This window comes from Carcharhinus amblyrhynchos, chromosome 7 (genome assembly GCF_965287045.1).
Source record: "Carcharhinus amblyrhynchos chromosome 7, sCarAmb.v2.hapA, whole genome shotgun sequence".
NCBI classification, from domain to species: Eukaryota; Metazoa; Chordata; class Chondrichthyes; order Carcharhiniformes; family Carcharhinidae; genus Carcharhinus; species Carcharhinus amblyrhynchos.
This window is the reverse complement of record NC_137330.1, coordinates 3,666,885-3,689,173: the sequence shown is the minus strand read 5'-3', so window position 1 is coordinate 3,689,173 and position 22,289 is coordinate 3,666,885. Positions and strand designations below refer to the sequence as shown.

General features: G+C 42.8%; 1 protein-coding gene across 1 annotated transcript in view; it reads right to left on the bottom strand.

Annotated features, from left to right (window-relative positions):
• LOC145345311 (Fc receptor-like protein 2) overlaps positions 1-22,289 on the bottom strand; it is a 130,587-nt gene that overhangs the window by 18,520 nt on the left and 89,778 nt on the right. Inside the window, exons 9-10 of the mRNA XM_080193126.1 lie at positions 18,409-18,528; positions 6,117-6,203 (exon numbers count right to left, since the gene is read on the bottom strand). Of these exons, the coding sequence (XP_080049252.1) occupies positions 6,117-6,203; positions 18,409-18,528 (207 nt within the window). The remainder of the gene's footprint in view (positions 1-6,116; positions 6,204-18,408; positions 18,529-22,289) is intronic.

Genomic DNA, 22,289 nt, shown 5'->3' with positions numbered 1-22,289 from the left:
TATTATTTATTTACAAAAAAATAGAATTTTTAGGCACTCCCTAAATTGCAACCCAGTTTTTTGAATCTTCTGGTCTTTTTCCTTCTTTGCTGTCTTTATGATTGAGATTATGTGGGTATGCCGGCGTTGGACTGGCGTAAACACAGTAAAAAGTCTGACAACACCAGGTTTTAGTCCAACCTATTTATTTGATAATATACTCACAAGCTTTCGAGGGACACCCTCTTCGTCAGGTGAATGGAGAGTTCTGGCCTCAGACAGAGCATATAAAGCACAGACAGTTTAGAGATTACTGATTAGAATACGAATCTTTACACCTAACCTGCTGTTCAAGACCTGAAGTGGCTGATAATGTGAGTGGAAGGAGCACTGATCACAGTTTAAAGAGATGTGTATTGTCTCCAGACAGTACAGTAAGTGAGGTTTTGCAAACCCAGGCAAGTCACGGGGGTTACAGATAGTGCGACATGAACCCCCAGAACTCTCCATTCACCTGACGAAGAGGGTGTCCCTCGAAAGCTTGTGAGTATATTATCAAATAAATAGGTTGGACTGAAACCTGGTGTTGTCAGACTTTTTACTGTGTTTATGATTGAGCTGAGCCTTTCTTTTAAGATATAAACACAGCTCCGAGAGCCAGCTAGTCTCTCTCTGTCTCTGAGAGCTGGACTAAGCTGTTATTCAGTGGGTGGTAGGTGCTCTTCTTCTTCAGTTTGCCACTGCCCCCATCTCTTACAGCCGCTGATGACATGTCAACATCCCCACAATAGGATGGTTCTCAGGTTACCAAAACATTAAATTTACGTCTAATAGGCTGCTGGCATCCAAGTGCCTCATTTAAATTGGTTAAAATTCAAAGGCCTGTTTTGATTCAAATGCCCAATGTCTGTTACCTAGGCAACCCTGTTGCTTCGCCTTTGGGCACAATGTTTCAGCCTGAGTTCTCCATATGCACCTGCTTCCTTTTTGTTAAAAAAAATCGCTAGGTCATGAACAATTCCACCCTCTTTAAAGGGATCTTCCAATCTTACAACTCTTAGCATTATACAATTTTTTTAAAAAAAAAATCTCACAAACATCAACTTGGCAACAAAATGGACTGCAGCAAATTAAGAAGGCAGCTCCCCACCACCTTCTCAAGTGCAACTGGGATTGGGCAATAAACCTTGGCCAGCCAGCAACTCTCCCATCTCCCATGAATGAACAAAATAAATGAACAGACAACAGTTAAGAGTGAGCTGCATTGTTTTTGGTCTGGAGTCACCCAATGCTGGGTAACAATAGAAAATTTCCTCTCTTAAAGAACCTTAGTGAATCAGATTTTTTTTTATACGGTCATCATGAGACTTTTGAATCCAGATGTTTTATTGAATTCAAACTCCAACATCTGATACGGTGGGATTTGAATCTGGGTCCTCAGAACAATATACGGGGCCTCTGGATTACAAACCCAGTGACAATGCCAGCATGTCACTGACTCACATTGATGTGGGCAAAAGATTGAAACATGCTTCACTGAAAGTTGGGGCACTGATTTTCAAGCTTGATTTGCACTTCACTGGGACAGTGGGGAGGGTAGTCATGATGTGGAGATGCTGGTGTTGGACTGGGGTAAACACAGTAAGAAGTCTCACAACACCAGGTTAAAGTTCAACAGGTTTATTTGGTAGCAAAATGCACAAGCTTTCGGAGTGCTGCTCCTTTGTCAGGTGAGTGGGAGTTCTAGCCGCAAACAGAGCATATAAAGACACAAATTCAATTTGCAAAGTAATGATTGGAATGCGAGTCTTTCCAGGTAATCAAGTCTTAAAGGTGCAGACAATGTGAGTGCAGAGAGCATTAAGCACAGGTTAAAGAGATGTGTATTGTCTCCAGACAGGACAGTTAGTGAGATTTTGCAAGTCCAGGCAAGTTGTGGTGGTTACAGATAATGTGACATTAAGCCAGGATCCTGACTGAGGCTGTCCTCGTGTGTATCAGTCTCTGCTCAGTAACTCTGCACTGTCATGTGTCGTGAAGGCTGCCTTGGAGAACGCTTACCCAAAGATTAGAGGCCGAATGCCTATGACTGCTGAAGTGTTCCCCAACAAGAAGAGTCTGTGTTAATAACAGAATGTTAATAATATGTCCAGAATTGTGTTCAAGTTACATTTACAGCCTTACAGAAATGTATTTAATTATTAATTATTTCCCCTATGTTTGTCTCAAAGATAAGGCTATCTATTTCAGTAATCTGGCTGATTTCCAATCATACGGTTGAGCTTCTATTGGAATGGCTTCAATTAATTTTGCACAAAGTGCTCAAGAATATCATACTTCAAGCTGGAAAGTTTAGCCACATCTAAAATAGGGATTTTAAAATTACCAGCTAAGCAGTGTGTGTGCATCCGCACTACATAGAGAATGATTGTTAAACAAGTTAGCCATCAACTTTTCAAAGGCAATTTGGGATGGGTAAAAGTTGTTAGTTAAGATAGCAATGCAAAACACACTGTGAAGGAAAATGATCTGTAGAGTGGCACAGATGTGACATACACCTGGACCACTGGAATATCCAATAATATTAGACCTGCAACAATCAGAGAGTAATCATACTCATACTTCACTGTAATATGTAAAGTTGCATTCACTATACATGTGCCCACAGGCATCTTGACATTAATTCAATGATTATCTTAATGGATTCAAGCTCATTTAATTCTTTCAGTAGTTGATATTGATAAGGATATAAGTATTTCGCAAACAGGGCAGCAGTTGCAATAATCATAGATCTGGTCTACAAAGACAATACATGTACTTAAACTGTTCGGCAACAATGGAAAAGTAGAAGTGCAAATCAGATGTGATATGAGAGTAAAATATGAGCTGACCGTAGACCTGTATTATACAAAAATCTACACCATCAGGAATATATAGTTCCTGATCATTCTGTATCACTGGAATTATATAGCTACTTAGTTCATGAAATGCACCAAGTAGGATAGCATAACCTGTAATGTGTTATTGTACAATATTTCAACTTCCAGTGTTGAATGTTTATCAACAGAGAAACACTGCTGCTATGGGCGGCATGGTAGCACAGTGGTTAGCACTGCTGCTTCACAGCTCCAGGAACCTGGGTTTGATTCCCAGCTTGGTTCACTGTGTGGAGTTTGCAGGTTCTTCTTGTGTCTGCATGGTTTTCCTCCGGTTTCCTCACAAAGATGTGCAGGTTAGATGGATTGACATAGTAATTGCCTCTTAGTGGAATTGTAAGTACCTTGGGCTATAGAAGTAGGGCCTAGGTGGGATTGTTGTTTGTTCAGGTTCGATGGACTGAATGGCCTCCTGCCGCACTGCAGAGACTTTTTGATTCTATGAAACATCATTTGTTCTTTCTTTCAAAAAAAACACGATTTTTTAAACTACTAGTCTGGCCTATATGTAACTCATCATATGACAGCAACGGTCGTAGAACATCAAAACAAATTTATATCGGTATCAATAGCTACGTAGCATTGCTGTTGATACTTAATCAGCTCTAGAATCATAGAATTCCTACAGTGCAGAAGGAAACCATTCGGTCCATCAAGCCTGCACCGACAACAACCCCACCCAAGCCCTACACTTGTAACCGCACGTATTTATCCTGCTAATCTTCCTGATACTAAGGAGCAATTTAGCTTGGCCAATCAACCTAACCTGCACTGTGAAGTGGCGAGCAAGCAGTTCAATTTCAGCGCAATTAGGGATTAGAAATAATGCTGACATTTTCACTGATGCCCATTTTCAATGATGGAATGATAATAGATATCAATCCAAAACTTTTACTTCATTTTACAGGGTCTGGGGGATCGCTGAGGAGGTCAACATTTATTTCCCAATCTCGAGTTGCCCTTCAGAAATATGTAAAGTGCAAAACTAACCACAAGTGTGTACCATCAAAAGAATATGCCTACAAATCTATGGTGTGAATCAATAGAACTGAATAAACACTGATTCAAAATGATGAGATACTATTATTGAGGACCATGCATCTGTACTGTAGACATTGAATGTTTCAATCATAGACATTCACCATCGGGTGTTCAACACTACTGAATTCTGTTTTCCTTTACTTACCTGAAAACATGACTGTGATAAGAACAGTAGCTATTCTAAATTTCTATCTAGGGTAATAGGCTAGTACAGCTAAACATGAACTTTTTTTCGCCTTAAAATTATCCTTGAAGGATTTAATCATAAATGTACATCAGTAGATTATGACAGTTACTGCCTATAGATCTGACTTGACCTGCAGTATAGAGACTGACCGAAGACGTATCTGAGCGTTAGACCACATTGTCGTGGTGCACTACAGGAAAAATTCAGGTATCATCCATGTATCTGCACCAGTAGCACATTATCTGTCCAATTTGTATCAAGACTGCAAGGGCACAGTGGACGTGATATGCCAAGTCTCATTCGGGGAGTGAATGATAGATATTCTTTATAAAACTGAACCAACAGATAATATTGGTGGCTAATTGCATTTTGGCGTCAGCAGGAGAGTTTAAATGCTTATCAATTGTTGCCTCCAGTGGAGCTTTAGAGGTACTAGTGCAGATCTCCAACAGTACAACAGTCAAGGAAAAATCTCTTCTCCAGTAGCCCAGGAAGTAGGGAATTGTTGGTGTAGAGGTAATGCTATTAAATGAGTAATCAAAGGGCCCAGGTTCATGTTGTGCGATCAAATCCCACCACCACAAATTATGAATATAAATCTCGTTTAAGAAACTGAGACCATGAAATTATCATTGTTTGTTGTAAAAGACTATTTGCTTCACCATGGATCTTTCAGGGATGGAAATATTCTATTTTTCCCCCGGTCTGGTCAACATGTGAAACAAAACCGGCAACCTGACAGGTGGCAGGTGAAGTTCAATGTGAAGAAGTCTGATGTATTTTGGAACAAAGTACATGAATACACAATATCGAATAATGGGTAAAATCTTTAAAGGGATGCAGGAGCAAAATGCCCAGGGCGTGTATGAGCATCTATCATTGAAGATGACAGGTAGAGGGAACAAGTAATAAACCTTATAATAATCTGGGCTTTATTAAGGGGGGATTAGATTACAAGAACATACATGTTAACCTGAACATATGCGAGGCACTACTTCGACCTCAGCTTTAATATTATATGCAACTCTGGATTCGCACTGTAGGAAGGGTGTAAATGCATTGGTGGGACTGCAGAACAGGTTTAAAAGAAAGGTCAGTCATGAGAATAGGTTTGAGAGGTTAGGACTCTTCTCCTTAGAGTGGAGAAAGCCAGAGGAAGATTTGATAACGATGTACAAAATCATGAGAGATCTGGTCAGAGAAGACAGGGAGAAATGGTTCCCGCTCAGAAAATTCATTAAGAGCAAGGATTGAAAGTGTGTTACAAGAGAATTCTATGCGATGTGAGGGGGAAAAGAGAACATTTTCACATAGTGAGAGATTTGGGACTGGAATGCACTGCCTGGAAGTCTTGTTAAGGTAGGTTCAATGGTAGGCCATTATATGATAAATAGAACAGAAACAGTGCGCAGGTTTACGGGGAACGGGCAGGGGAATGGCACTAAGTCATGCTGCTCTTTTACAGAGTCAGTGCAGACGATATGGGCCAAACGGCTTTCTTCTCCGCAGAAACATTTCGATGACACTGCATGATGATTTTGTCTGAACTGTTCTGTGAAATGCCCAGCAGACCAATGCAGTGCCAAGATAATTCCCGCGATGGGCAACAAATTAACCGCTGACTACAACACCGATATCATATGAATAAATAAAATTGAATGAGGGAACATGAACAGTTAGACAAAAAAAAACAATTCCCCTATCGGTACATATTCTGGTTAAGTGCATGTACCTATTGGACGATACAACTAGTAAGCGTGTAACTGTTTCAAGAATTCACGATGTGGAGATGCCGGTGTCGGGCTGGAGTAAACACAGTAAGAAATCTGACAACACCAGGTTTAAGTCTAACCGATTTGGACTTTAACCTGGTGTTGTCAAGAATTCACTACAGCTACTTATTATCATTATGAAGCAGGTGGACAGTGCATACAATTTCGAAAAATAGCCGAAAGTTGAAAGAATAATTTTACCTTGGAGAAATATTTCACTCGCAATTGTTAACAGCTGCTGCTGGCAGCTCAGCAGATCAAACGTTTCGGAAAACGCATATTCAGTAGCTGAGCAACACTATTTTTGCGTTATCATGGACAACTAGCAGCCAAAAGCTATGGATTTCCGCTAGCCTGCTGTGTCGGCAACAACTGCTGGCAATGTTCCTATTGTCAATCTGAAAGGCAATTATATGATTGGATTCAAAAGGGTTGCATGGGATGAACCGGTGGCTGGTATTAAACTCTGTGCTTCCTGAGGCGAGATATCTTGCTGATGCCTGCTGATGTGTGAAAGGGTAGCAACTGGGCTGCTCAGTTGAGACACAGCAAAAGATACTCAGGGGTCATCTTTGGCCTCAGCTTCGTCCGCTTTCTCTGCCAGAGGGATGGTGCTGTCAGTTTCTGTAGGCTTAGTCTTAAAAAAAAATCAGTAACGCTTTAGTCTTGAGGACAGAGATTAGAATAGCTTCTACTTCACAGCAAAATAACCCTGCGGTGGGGCGAAATTACACTTGAAGCGGACGCACCAGACTGGAAAGCAACTGCTCACAGTGGGTAACAATCCTGTGTAAAGACTGATAAGGCCATCCAGCCCTCTGTTCGCCTCCATTCACGCGTCCGGTGGAACTTGAACTGCTCCCCACAAAAATCAGTGGTCACATTGACCTCACTGTGCAGTCGCCTCATGCATGTGTAGGGTGATCCGAGGGGAAGCGGTTTCCCACAACCCTCGGCCACATTAAAATAAGTACAAATTTGGAGGATGTGCGGTTGAGGGGGAGCAGAAACATTCGTGTTAGAGCTTTTCGGGAGCAGGAATGCGAAAATAAAGTTTATTCCTCGGATTTGAACGATTGGTTTGGATTGACTTGAATTGTTCTCGCACTTAATTAAAATATTCCTTCCGATACAATTAAATAGAATTTGCAATTCTATTTAGAAGAAAAACAAAAGTTAATAATATCATGTCCGTTTTTGAATATACTTGCACATTTATTCTGAGCACAGCGTCCGTTTGGAAAACGGAAGGATTCGGATGCTGTGGGTCGGAGCTGGAGAGCATAGGTAAAGGAAAAACTATGTGCAATAAACTTCATGGACAAGATGAGACCCCGCTTTTCAGGAGAACAGATCAGTAAACAGTTAAACTGTGCCACAGGTCCGCACAGAAGGCAATGGATTCTTGCCCCATGGTCGAAATGAACTCCATCTGTCTCGCTCTCATTTTGTATAAGCCAACCTTTAATTATTGATAGTTTTGGACACTCTGGGTTATTTCTCCTCAACCTTTTGTTAGAGTGAACTGTACCGTTTTGTTAGCGAGACTGTGTGCAGTTTTGGGCGCCGCACCTGCGCAAAGATATTTTGGCCTTGGAGGGAGCGCAGAGGAGGTTTACTAGGCTGATACCGGAGTTGAGGGGGTTGAGCTATGAGGAGAGGCTGAATAAACTGGGCTTGTACTCGTTAGAGTTTAGAAGAATGAGGGGAGATCTCATTGAGACGTATAAGATGATGAATGGGATGGATAGGAGAGAGGTGGAAAGACTCTTCCCGCTCAAAAAAGACAGTAGGACTAGGGGGCACAGCCTCAAGATAAAAGGGGGGCGGTTTAGAACGGAGTTGAGGAGGAACTTCTTCACTCAAAGGGTGGTGAATCTCTGGAATTCTCTGCCCGTTGAAGTGGTGGAGGCTGCCTCGCTAAATATTTTTAAGACGCGGGTTGATGGGTTTTTGATAGGAGAGGGGATTAAGGGTTATGGGGAGAGGGCAGGAAAGTGGAACTGAGCAGCGACAGATCAGCCATGATCTTATTGAATGGCGGGGCAGGCTCGAAGGGCTGGATGGCCTACTCCTGCTCCTATTTCTTATTATGTTCTTATGAGATCGCCAACGTAGATAAAAGTCGAATTTTGAACATGCCATGTAAATTTTCCGTGTTGGTGATATGGTTTCCTCATATTGTCTCACAAACTTTCACTGTGGGAGCTGCTTATGAATATACGCTCGCATCTTTGTTTAATGATATCGTCTGACTCCAGGAGCTGCAACAGAATGATGGAGAGAAGGACTATATATATCCATATATGGAAATATATATCCATAGAACGGGGGAGGGGGCGAGGAAGGGGCAGTGAGAGAAAGGGTGAAAGATAGAAAGAGTTGGAGAGCGGTTGAGTATGTGTGTGCGTGTGAGAGAGAGTGATGGGGGAGAGTCAGAAAACGGGAGAGAGTGAGAGTCCGAGAGCAAGTGTGAGGCAAGCAGAGAGACAGAGAGAAGGGGGGAGGGGGGAATGGGAATACAGAGAAGGGAGATAGTGGAAGAGAAAGAGGAGAGAAGTGTGGGGAGCGAGGGAAAGGCAGGCAGACACAAAAGTAATAGGAGTGATAGAAAAGAGATAGAGAGATAGAGAGGGAGACGGATATGGAGAGAAAGACAGAGAAAGCAAGGGAGAGAGAGAAAGAGACAAAGAGCGAGGGAGAGAACTGAGTAACAGGCATAGGTACAAAGATAACATTACAGATACCAAATACAGCGACAGAAGTCCAAAGGCAAGACACATATTGTGATATGCTGAGAAAAATACTTAGTCAGATCAAATGAGACTATCACGGTAGACAGTGAGATTAATATCAAGAATTTGATGAAAGGTTAGAGCAGAGAGTTGGAGGGACGTGCAGACTCTCAGAAAGTGAACAACCCCAAACAGAAATAGATGTTAGATCCTAAGGAAAAATTGATTGGAAGCAAAATAAACACAAATCAAGACGCCTTTAACCAGAAAGCATGATTAAAGCAGCAGACAATGATACACCTGCAACAAATGTTCCCAGAGGCAGAAACACAGATAGTGAAAGGGAAGATATGATAATAAGAAAGCCAGCGGATGGAAGGCCAACGGTAATTGGAAGAAAGGGGAATAAATGAAAAAGAAAAGAAAACCATTCAAGGCTGCAGTGGACTGAAGATATTGAGGGAATAAGAGTGGTAGAGATAGATAGACGTAAAGATGGAACAGGAGACGTGTAGTACATTAAAATGAATTGAATCAATTCAACTCTGAATAGACTACTACTTAACAGGGCGAAAAGCTGCAGCATGCTACAGTGCAGAGGGACCTGGGGGTCCTTGTGCATGAGTCGCAAAAACCCAGCCTACAGGTGCAGCAGGTGGTCAGGAAGGCAAATGGGATGCTGGCCTTCATAGCGAGGGGGATTAAATATAAAAGTAGGGAGGTCTTGCTGCAACTGTACAGAGCACTGGTAAGGCCGCAGCTGGAACACTGTGTGCAGTTTTGGTCGCCGCACTTACGCAAGGATATTTTGGCCTTGGAGGGAGTGCAGAGGAGGTTCACTAGGCTGATACCGGAGTTGAGTGGGTTGAGCTATGAGGAGAGGCTGAATAGACTGGGCTTGTACTCGTTAGAGTTTAGAAGGATGAGGGGAGATCTCATTGAGAACTATAAGATGATGAAAGGGATGGATAGGATAGAGGTGGAGAGACTCTTCCCACTCAGAAAGGACAGCAGGCCTAGAGGGCACAGCCTCAAGATAACGGGGGGGGGGGGGGGGGGAACAGTTTAGAACGGAGTTGAGGAGGAACTTCTTCACTCAAAGGGTGGTGAATCTCTGGAATTCTCTGCCTGTTGAAGTGGTTGAGGCTACTCGCTAGATATATTTAAGACGCGGGTAGATAGGTTTTTGGTAGGCAAGGGGATTAAGGGTTATGGGGAGAAAGTGGGAAAGTGGAACTGAGCCACTTCAGATCAGCCATGATCTTATTGAATGGCGGGGCAGGCTTGAAGGGCTAGATGGCCTACTCCTGCTCCTATTTCTTATGTTCTTATGTTCTTATATTCAAAAGTAAAATTACATTCTGACAACATCCCCCAAATAAGGATATATCTAATTCATGCCATCTGTCCTTGAACTAAGCCTATCTGTTTGATTTAGATTGAGATGAAAAAGGTTACGTACATCGTTTTAGAAGGAAACTTGCCGTGTTGGCAGGTTCACATTATACATGCTGAACTGCATAGTAATTTGGCAAAAGTTTATGCCTGATTATTCTTCAGTTTGATTACCAGTGTTCAGATAGCCACTGAAAGTAGTTGTGATATAGATTAAATGACCATAGAATCCTTACAGTGCAAAAGGAGGCAATTCGGCCCTCGAGTCTGCACCAACCACAATAACACCCAGGCTGTATCCCTGTAAACTCACCTTGCTAATCCCTCTGACACTAGGGTCAATTTAGCACAGCCAGTCAACGTAACCTGCACATTTTTGGACTGTGGGAGGAAACAGAAGTACCCGGAGGAAACCCACGCAGGGAGAATGTGCAAACTGGTCACAGACAGTGACCTGACTCAGGGGATTGAACCTGGGTCCCTAGCTCTGTGAGGCAGCAGTGCTAACTACTGTGCCCCCGTGCTGCCCCCAAAACGGAACAAGCTGAATTCAATGTAGTTCACTGAACGGAAATTCGGAAGGATTTGTATCTTCCTTCTTCGGGAACATTAAAAAAAGTGAAAAATAGTGTGGAAAGTGTTGAGGCATCAACATTCATCAATCCAATTTTAATCAGTTGTCATTTCAGTGGTGGCACGCCACTGCTTCTGTCTGTTCCTCAGCTTTGGGTTTCTGTAAAAAAAAAACTTGCCTCGTACGTCTCCTTTAACCCTTGCCCCTCGCACTTTCAACCTATGCCCCCAGAAATTGACTCTTCCACCCTGGGGAAAAGAAAAACTTCTGACTATCCACTCCGTCCCTGCCCCTCATAATCTTGTAGACTCCTGTCAAGTCTGTCCTAAACAAACCAAGTTTCTCCAGCCTCTCCTCATAGCTAATGCCTTCCATACCAGGCAACATCCTAGTAAATATGTTCTGTATCCTCTCCAAAGCCGCTTCATCCTTTAATTTGAATTTAATTCAAAAGGAGAAATGTTATGATTCATGAGGGGTGGTAGGGTGGCGGGGTGGTGGGGGGTTGGGGGGGGGGGGCGGTGTGGTGACACGGTGGCGCAGTGGTTAACACTGCTGCCTCATAGCACCAGGGACCTGGCTTCAATTCTGGCCTCGGGTCACTTTCTGCACGGAGTTTCCACAATCCTTTACCTGCTGGAGTTTCCTCCGTGTGCTCCCACAGTCCAAAGATAGGCGGATTAATTTGAGTGTCCATGTTAAATTAACCCTGGTGCCAAGGGAATTAGCAGGGTAAATATAAGGGGTTACGGGTATAGGGCCGAGCTGGAATTGTGGTTGGTGCAGGCTGGATGGTCAGAATTGCCTTCTTCTGCGCTGTAGGGATTCTATGATATTGGTGAAATATATTTGAAGATGTGCATGCAGTATTGTTCTCCTTAGGTAAGAAGGAATGTAAATGTATTGAAAAATATTTAGCAAAGGTTTACTATTACTTCATGGGCAGTGACTGAAATATTGGACCTCCCTTCGTCACATAACCACAGGACGATGTAAAAGACATAGACCGCAAATGCCTTAGTAATCTGTGTGTAATCTGTGATACCTTGGATACCTAGGTTATCCAGCAACTTCTGAAGGGAAATGAGGAAAACGACAATCAATATAGATCTAACGCAGGACGTTCAAATCTTGTGATTCAATAATTGGATTAAGATGCGGGAATGTGACCGAGACCCAGAGGAAGAAAGAAAAGATGAAAAAGAAAAAAAAATGCAAGTGTAAAACACATTGTAACTATAAAAAACTTTCGGAGCTGTGATGCAGGGTTCAGTGCAAATGGAGAATGAACCAATAATGTTGTTTTGCACAAAGTTGCACAAATCCCACTTACTCATCATATAAACGATGACATGAACCCAAAAGGCATCAATGAAACAAGTGAAGAACGTTAAGGCAAACATTAATTTGGCATCAATATTCTGATACGAGTTGGAAATATTTTCAATTTGGTTTCACAGTGGGGTGACACAAAAGCGATTCATAAGCATAATACTCGGAATTCATGTCCTCCCAGAGCAAGGGGAAAAGGAAGAAAGGTGTTATAATATTCATTTCTGCAGCAAAAGAGAAAAAACATTGATTAGTTTTGGATTTTTTTTTAGTTGTTTTCGATGCAGAATCGCACAACTGTGGCCATAGCTCCATTCGCCTCCTTGTTATCATTTGGCTGATCACATTAGCTTTCAACTGTGGGAGAAGTGTAAGCAATGTAACATGGGGAACTGATTGGCTCTTCGGGCACGGGACAGCTTCTATATTGAAATTCAGCACTACACAAGTTGCAGAATGTCTTGAAAGGGAAATATGAGTTTCTGAAAATCAGAGCAGCCAAGGACTGAATCGCCTACGTTAAGGAGCTGTTCCACTTCTTCTGGACGTATGGGCGAAAGAGGAATAACACCTGACAAATGTGTATTACAAAGATGAAAAAAACATGTTCGTGGGTACGGGTGACATTGTGTCGTTTTGTTTCCATGCATTAGGTTGTCAATTCAAGTTAAAAATTTCTAATGATTTTGGAGCAGCCTGTCAAGTAAGCACCCGATGTGGAGATGCCGGCGTTGGACTGGGGTAAACACAGTAAGAAGTCTCACAACACCAGGTTAAAGTCCAACAGGTTTATTTGACAGTAAACAGACAAGCTTTCCCAACGCTGTTCCTTCGTCAGGTGAATGGAGAGTTCTGCTCAGAAACAGGGCATATAAAGGCACACACAGTTTACAGAATACTGATTAGAATGCGAGTCTTTACAGCTAACCTGCTATTCAGGTCTGAAAGGTGCAGACAATGTGCGTGGGCATTCTGCAAAGCACCGCTTGTGAAGTGACCACCTTATCAGAGAAAATGGATATTTGTGCATCGAAATAGCATTCCTGGACTGGTCGATCGTCATTCGGATTTTTTTTCAATAATAAACCGTCATTAGCTTTCTTCTTTCTATTGCATCTATCTCCCTCAATCAAGCATACAATGCATTCGCTTTATTCTTAATCTTAACACGTTTGCATCCTTTCTTCAAATGATTTAAGAACATAAGAACATAAGAAATAGGAGCAGGAGTAGGCCATCTAGCCCTTTGAGTCTGCCCCGCCATTCAATAAGATCATGGCTGATCTGTTGTGGCTCAGTTCCACTTTCCCGCCCTCTCCCCATAACCCTTAATCCCCTCTCTTATCAAGAACCCATCAACCCGCTTCTTAAAAATATTTAGCGAGGCAGCCTCCACCACTTCAACGGGCAGAGAATTCCAGAGATTCACCACCCTTTGAGTGAAGAAGTTCCTCCTCAACTCCGTTCTAAACCGCCTCCCCTTTATCTTGAGGCTGTGCCCCCTAGTCCTACTGTCTTTTTTGAGCGGGAAGAGTCTCTCCACCTCTATCCTATCCATCCCATTCATCATCTTATACGTCTCAATGAGATCTCCCCTCATTCTTCTAAACTCTAACGAGTACAAGCCTAGTTTATTCAGCCTCTCCTCATAGCTCAATCCCCTCAACTCCGGTATCAGCCTAGTAAACCTCCTCTGCACTCCCTCCAGGGCCAAAATATCCTTGCTTATTCTTGTTCTCAAAGTACTCTTCAGTGTTTTCTACTGATCCCACGTTCAAGTGAACCTTCTGATGGAAAGTTTCTCGTTCAGTTTAGGGATTCTTATTAGCGAGAGTCCCGCTAACATTTTCTGGTGGCAATACCATTCGTTGCTCTTCACATAGGATTCATACAACCTCTTGAGGGCGCTTTACTTTTCTTGTCTGGGACATGGCATGGAATTTAAATAGAAATTCCCCACATAAATCGAATGGCAAGATGGAAGTACAGTTCGATCAATAAGTACCTCACGATCGGACTCATTTGTATAGCAATCCACCTTTGTGCAAAAAAATACAGTGAAAAACAACTAAAATGGTAACTGTTGGCATAATACTGAAAGAAACCAGAAATCACTCTAAGCAATAAAAACGCGATATTTAATGTAAGTACTGCTATTTAATGTCTCTCCCATTTTCGTCACCCAGACAATTGGTTAAATGTATCCACGCCACCGAGGTAAGTCTGCAATATTTATCAATGCAGCACAATTACAGTTGCATCTGAACAATCACAATACATGGAAAACGCTACCTGAAACAGGATGTGAGACAGGATAGGTCCTGTCTCACCGGCAGCACAGGCCCAGCAGAGGTGGTAATACAGCCAGGAAGGAGTTGCCCTGGGAGGCCTCAACATTGACTCTGGACCCCATGAAATCTCATGGTTTCAGGTTAAACATGGGTAAGGAAACCTGTTACTGATGGGCAACATGACAGCACAGTGACTTTGCTGTGCAGATACATGGATTTGGGCCAGTGTCTGTGGGAGTTTGCGCATTCTCCCTGTGCTTGCGTGGGTTTTCTCCGGGTACTCCAGTTTCTTCCCACACCCCAAAGATGTGCTCTTAGGCCGATTGGTGTTAACAAATTGTTCCTAAATTAGTCTTCCCTCAATCTTCCCCAATAGGCGTAGACAAAGGTCATAGGTGGAAGAAGGCACTCACAATGTTAAAATGGCGGCGCGGGCTCGTTGGGCCGAAGGGCCTGTATCCCATGCTGTGTTGTTCTTTGTTCTATGTGCGTTCCTCCTTCAGCTGATGAATCAGTACTCTCCATGTTGAATAACAATTGGAGCAAGTACGGAGGGTGGCAAAGGTGCAAAATAGACTTTGTGGGTGAAGGTCAATGTCCACCACTGAATGCAGCTCAGCAGCAGCACTACTGATAGAATTGGTCAGGTTCTAAAGCCTATAACTGCTAGACTCGGTCTACAGTAGGTGTTGGGGGAACAAACAAAGGGGGAGGTGGATATATTTGACCTCATCCTTACTAATCTGTCATCTGCAAATGCACCTCTCCACGACCATGAAGGTAACAGTGACCACCGCACAGTCCTTGTGGAGGCAAAGACCAGTCTTCACATTGCGAATAACCTCCATCGTGTGTGTGGCACCTTTACCCTGCTCAATGGGATAGACTTTGAAAAGATCTATCAATTGAATACTGGGCATCCATGAGGCATTGTGGGCCATCACCAGCAGCGGAACTATACTCCAGCACAATCTGCCATCTCATAGCCATGGATTTCCTCACTCAAACATTAATATCAAGCCAGGTGATGAATGGAGAATGTAGGATGTCATGTCAGGAGCGAAATATATAGATATATAAAAGAGAGAGAGATAAAGGGATGAGGAGAAAAAAAAGGAAAAAAAAATCCAAAAGACAGGCAAAATAAACAAATACCAACAAAATGAATAATAGTGGTGAGCAAAGAAAGACAGAAACAGGCCAAAGGCACCCTGTGAAAGAGTGAGTTACAGGCAAGAAGAAAAGCAGTGTTAAAGAGATACAGTAGCCAATAGCAGAAATGACAAAGAAGCAAAATGTGAAGATAGAGCTTGATTTTCCTCCTTCGGGCATTGTAGAGGGTTGATGAGGTTACTGATGTTGATCGTAGCTGCCTGGCTCAAGGGCGTAAAGTGGAGAGTAATGTTGAAGAGTTGGCTTCTTTACTGGAGAATACAGAATGCTATAATACAGGGATTAATGTTAGGGGCACAGCTATTTTTCATATATTATTCACTTGAATTTGTAGACAAATGGTCAGTTCGACATTTCTACTTTTAACATTTATTGCAAAAGCTTTTGAGTACAGGAGTAATTCACACAATCATAGAATCCCTACACTGCAGAAGGAGGTCATTCATTCCATTGTGTCTGCACCAAAATAACCCCACCTACACCATATTCCGGTAACCCCATATATTTACCCTGCTGAGTCCCCTGAACACAAAGGGACAATTTAGCTTGGCTCATCCACCTAACCTGCACACCTTTGGACTGTAGGAGGAAAACTATTGCCCCAGGTGGAAATCAACGCAGAAATGGGGAGAATGTGCAAACTGTGCGCAGACAGTCATCAGAGACCATCATTGATCCTGGAATGCTGGCACTGTGAGGCAACAGTGATAACTACTATGCTACCCTAAATCTATCTTGTCACAATTGACCAAAGCGTGGGTGAGACCAAACCTGGAGTATTACGGGCAGTTTCTTTTTCTCTCTTTTTATCTCAGGAAGGGTATGCCTGCCCTTGAGGGAATGCTATTCATGTTCACCAGACTATTTTCTGGGACAACCTGATTGTCTAACGAGGAGTGATTGACTAATGTGGATGCATACTCATGAGAGTTCCAAGGAAGCTGTAACATTTTTGATGTTGTGACAATATAGATAAAGAATGAATGCTCCCCCAAAACATACAGCTTGAACCATGGGACACAGTCTCAGAATAGGGAGGGTTTCCTTCACTCAGAAATTTGTCAGCCATCGGAATTCCCCTTCCCAGAGGGATACTGAATGTCAAGTAATTGTGAATGTTCAAATAGATATTCAATATATTTTGCATGCTGTTGGGAAAGGACATGGGGCAGCAGGGAAATGATGTAGAGGTGGAATTGCAGGTATCATCTGTTTTTACATTGATTAGAATAGCCTATACCTGAAGATGTGCACATCTGAGGGAAAATTATGCAAAAACAAATGGATAGGAAGTCTTCTGGAGCCCACTGACCGACTCAAAACATCAGTTCATAATGAGTGGCAGAAACCAAAAACAGAAAATTGTGGAACTTTTCACTATTGTGGCAAGACAATAGGAAGCAATATGAGGTGAATGATAAAATTTCAGCGGGAACATTGGAAAAAAATATTTTTGAGGATTATAGAACTTTCAGGCATGCAACATTTCTCACCCTTGCTGCCCATCCTAAATTTCCCAGAATGGACCTTTTCAGATTGCAGTTAACAGTATGTCACATCACATTTGGTCTGGACTCACACACAGGCCAACAGATTCCCTCCCCTAATGGACTTTCATGCATCAGATTTTTTAAAATGATTGTTGGCGATGTCTTCACAATTGGCGTCAAACTTTTAAACCCAGAAATGTATTGAATTCAAATTGCAACAACTGTCATGGTGGGATTTGTACCCAGGTCATCAGACCATTACCCGTGGTTTCTGGGTTACTAGTACTGTGACAATTCCAGCAGCCACTGCTTCCCGTTGATGCGAGCAGAAGGCAGAAACCTGTCTCATGGAAAGGTGGTGCACCGATCTGCCAGCTCGTTTTCAGCTTTATTCTAAGATTGGGGCAGGCCTAGGACAGAGACATGAGAGTGTGTGCAAGACAGTGAACTGAAGTGCAGGTGATCTGAAGATCATGCTTACAACTGAGCGACACAGTTTTCAGTACGTCCATTCTTTTACGGGATCGATCAAGTATAGAATGCATCAGTAATTGTGGGCTGTGGTCCAAGGTCGCTGTTAATCAGTGCAACCAAGATAAGGATAACAATGAGACATGGAGACAAGTGGTTGAGTTCACCGCTGGACATCCAGGATCAAAGTAATGGAGCATAGAACTGAAGACTCTGATTGAAGAGCAGAAGGTTGTTCTCAGATCCCATCAAATCTTCCTTATGTAAAATACAATTAAGGAACATCGGAATTAGTTAAGTGGTATACCCATTCTCTAAGGTTCGATTTTTATGTTACCACTGATTTAAAAGTCTGGCCTCACTAGAGATCTTTTGTCAGTGACCAGATAATGGACGGTGACCAATCAGTCCAGTTTCTTAAATTCATTCTTTCATGGGATGTGGGCAGCGCTGTAAGGCCGGAAACTATCCACCATCCTTAATTACCCAGAACATTGTGCTGGGTCATTGGGTTACTAGCCCAATGACATTACCATTCCACTGTCTCAGTTACTGAGATTTGGAGGGAGCTATTCACTCAGCAGTGGGTATTTGGAATTGGGGGGTGGGGATGGGCGGGTGAGGGATCTCAATCATTGAAAATGCTGAAAATAAAGATCGATCAATTTCCAGATACTATGAACATGGGGTGTATTTAGATTCATGAGGGGGTGAGGAATGGAGTGGAGTGGGGTGGGGGGGGGGCAGAAGTGCAGTAGATGTCGATAATCAATCCATGATCTGTTTCAATAGTGGAACAGGATCAATGGGCAGAATGGCCTCTCCTTATGTTTCTATGTGAACACAGAGAGGATAAATCTTTCACTGTAAGTTCACACCGAATTTTAGCTCAACCACATCTAACTCACTTTTTTCCGAATAACATTACTCATTACGCCAAACTGATCATTATTCGTAACACAACAATCACATTTTTGCAGGTTGCAACTTATCTGGGTGACACTGAATGTTTCTGCTGAGGCAGTCACTTACCTGGGAAACATTGTGAACTGAGTTTCTCGTTGGGAAAGTTGACGTATATCAATGCAGAAAGAGAGGTGATGAAAAAGATGGCTGCAAATGTGGTCCGGATAGCAACTGCATTAATCCGTTCTGGAATCAAATAAATATATTGCATGACCAGCAGAATATTGTTTCAAGTACTGCAGAATCAACCGAAACCTTATGATCGAACTTGGATGTTACACTGGCGGAGTCCACTCAGATATCAGCCCCTTTCGCGTGGAATGTTCATGCAAGGTGCTGCCCTCTGTGCATCTTATTCAAATATTGTCTTTCTTTAAGAACTGCTAAACCCAGACTGTAGGAACACCAACTGGCCGAAATATTCCTGCATCTTGTTAAGTCAAATTGTTGTGTAATGGACCCACCCACTGCTGTGTGTAATTTCACCTCATGATCCACGCAAGCAGACTTTCTGTAAGCCAACGGATTTAGGTACACCACCTCTTATTAGTTATGTAATCTCACTAGAATCATGGTGTTTCTTTGCACTCCTTCAGGCTCCTTAAGCAACACGTCCCATCCCCACAGCTGGAAGGATAATGGATATTATGAGGACACTATCATTTCGAACGTACCCTCAAAACCTCTCAAAACCCTGACTTGGAAATATTTTGCATTTCGTGCAATGTTGCTAGGTTAATATCCTGGAACACCCAGCCTAATAACATGATGTATGCACCTCCAACACATGGACTGCAGCTGTCCACTGCCTTCTCAAGTGCAAGTAGGGATGAGCACTAACTGCTGGCTTATCCATGGAACATACGTCCCTGGAATGACTTCACCAGAGTTTGGAAAAAATGTGAGGTGATCTTATCGAAACCGACAAAATACGTAAAAGAATCGAAAGGGCAGATGAAGTTATGACTTTTGCCTTGTTTAGAAAGTCTAAAAACAAGGGGTACAGTTTCAGAATAAGGAAAAAGTCACTTAGAAGTAAGATCCGACAGAATTTCTTCAAACAGAATGCTGAGCATTCTTAGAATTCTCTAACCAAGTGGACTGTGGGAGTTCAGCCATTGAGTATGTGGCAGCACAGTGGCACAGTGCTCCACTTTCCTCCCACAGTCTGAAAGCCCTGCTGGTTAGGCGCATTTACCCGAAAAGGTGCCAGAATGTGGCGATTAGGAGAATTTCACAGTAACTTCATTGCAATGTTAATGTAAGTCATCTTGTGACGAATAAATTTACTTTATTTTAACTTTACCTTATGTTTAAGGGAGGGTTTGACAGACACTGGATTAACAATAACATATAGGGTTATAAGGATAATGTGGATAAAAGATATTCATCAGCCATGATCGTATTGAAAGGCAGAGCAGATTCGGGGGGTCTGAATAGCTTATTCTCGTGTCTATGTTCATATGAATAATAAAAACGTGCTGATATGAACATCATCATGTCGATTTGGAGTGCAACTCAAATAAGTATTGCCCGATACTATCAATATTACGACCATGAAATCTAATTCTAGGAAGATGGTGGTTGATAGTAGACCCTAAGTGCCAACTAATAATTGCAAGTTCCCGTGTTTGTTCACTCGTTCATTACTTTGCCATATTACATTCTAGACATGACACGGTATATCCCTAAGATCAGCTGTGATCCAGTTGGGTGGTAGCATAGCCTCGTTGGGCAAAATGTCTACTCCTCTGATGTCTTCTCTTTCCTGAAGGACGCTGAAAAAGTAAATGCAACTGTTGTCTGCTTCAGATTACAATTGGACTGATTCGTCCCACAGTCCAAAGGTGTGGGTTAGGTGGATTGACCATGCTAGATTTTCCCTTAGGATTGTGCAGTTTATGTAGATTGGCCATGCTAAATTACCCTTAGTGTTCAAAAATTAGGTGGATTGGCCACGATAAATTGCCCATCAGTGTCCAAAGATGTGCTGGTTAAGAGGGTTGGCCATGCTAAATTGCCCCCCTGTTGTCCAATGATAGGCAATCTAGATGGATTGAACATAAGAACATAAGAAATAGGAGCAGGAGTAGGCCATCTAGCCTTTCGAGCCTGTCCCGCCATTCAATAAGATCATGGCTGATCTGTCGTGGCTCAGTTCCACATTCCCGCCCTCTCCCCATAACCCTTAATCCCCTCGCTTATCAAAAACCCATCAACCTGCGTCTTAAAAATATTTAGCGAGGCAGCCTCCACCACTTCAACGGGCAGAGAATTCCAGAGATTCACCACCCTTTGAGTGAAGAAGTTCCTCCTCAACTCTGTTCTAAACCGCCCCCCCTTTATCTTGAGGCTGTGCCCCCTAGTCCTACTGTCCTTTCTGAGCGGGAAGAGTCTCTCCACCTCTATCCTATCCATCCCATTCATCATCTTATACGTCTCAATGAGATCTCCCCTCATTCTTCTAAACTCTAACGAGTGCAAGCCTAGTTTATTCAGCCTCTCCTCATAGCTCAGCCCCCTCAACTCCAGTATCAGCCTAGTAAACCTCCTCTGCACTCCCTCCAAGGCCAAAATATCCTTGCGTAAGTGCGGCGACCAAAACTGCACACAGTACTCCAGCTGCGGCCTCCGTTAGTGCCAAAAGATGTGCGGTTATATGGATTGGCCATGCTAAATTGTCCCTTAGTGTCCAAAACATACCTAAGATAGGTGGATTGGCCATCCTGAATTGCTGTTTAGTGTTCAAAGAGATGTAGGTTAGATGGATTGGCCGTGCTAAATGTGTGAGGTTATGAGGATAGGTCGGAGGAGTGGGCCGAGGTAGAGTGCTCTTTTGGAGGATCAATGCAGAGTCTTTGGGCTGAATTTACACTGTAAGGATTCTACGCATTCTCCAAGTGTACGCGGATGGAAGAATCCTCAATGGAGTCGCATTAATATTGGGGATAATAGTATAGTCACTTAACTACTAATGTAGAGGATAAGAGCTCCAGTTCAAACTTGATAAAATTGGTGAAACTTGAGGTAATTCAAAAGAACCCGGAGTTAAGTGTTTACTGATGATCATGAACAATCGTTGATTATTGCAAAGGCTCATCTGTTTCACCAGTGGAAGAAATCCACCATCCTTACCTGGTCTGGCCTACATGTGATTATGATACCCTCTCAAATGCCCTCTGTTAGAATCATAGAATCCCTACAGTGCAGAAGAAAGCCATTTGGCCCATCGAGTCTGCACCGACCACAATCCCACCCAGGCCCCACCACTGCGCCAATGTGCTGCCCATTATGTACAGTCTGATTCGGGTCTGCTGGTGGCTGATAGAGAGAAGCCAGCCCTTTCTAGGTATCTTTCCAAAGTGATTGCCTTCAATATTTTTGATACTGCACTTAAGAGATCTAATAACAATTTAATTCATTTACATTATTTAGGTGTGTCAGTTGGTCCTTATTTCAAGAGGGTTGGAGTATGAGAGTAGGGAAGTCTATTGTACAAGTGTAGCTGAAACCACATCTGTTTATTTATCATTGTCACAAGTAGGCTGACATTAACACTGCAATGAATTTACTGTGAAAATCCCCTAATCGCCACACTCTGGTGCCTGACTGGGTAAACTGCAGGATAATTTACATGGTCAACACATCTTTCAAACTGTGCGAGGAAACCGGAGCACCCACAGGAAACCCACACAGATATGGAGAAAATGTGCAGAGAGTGACCCGGGAATTGAACCCAGTTCCTTAGCACTGCGAGATAGCAGTGCTAACCACTGTGCCACCGCAGAGCAATGTGAACCACATTGGTCCACAAGTTTAAGGGAAGACTTGATTACACTGGAGGGAATTCAGAGAAGATTGACTAGGATGACCCCAGGTATGGAACTGTCTTATGTAGAAGGTTAAACATGTTGTAGCTCTACTCATTGGAATTTAAAAGAATGAGA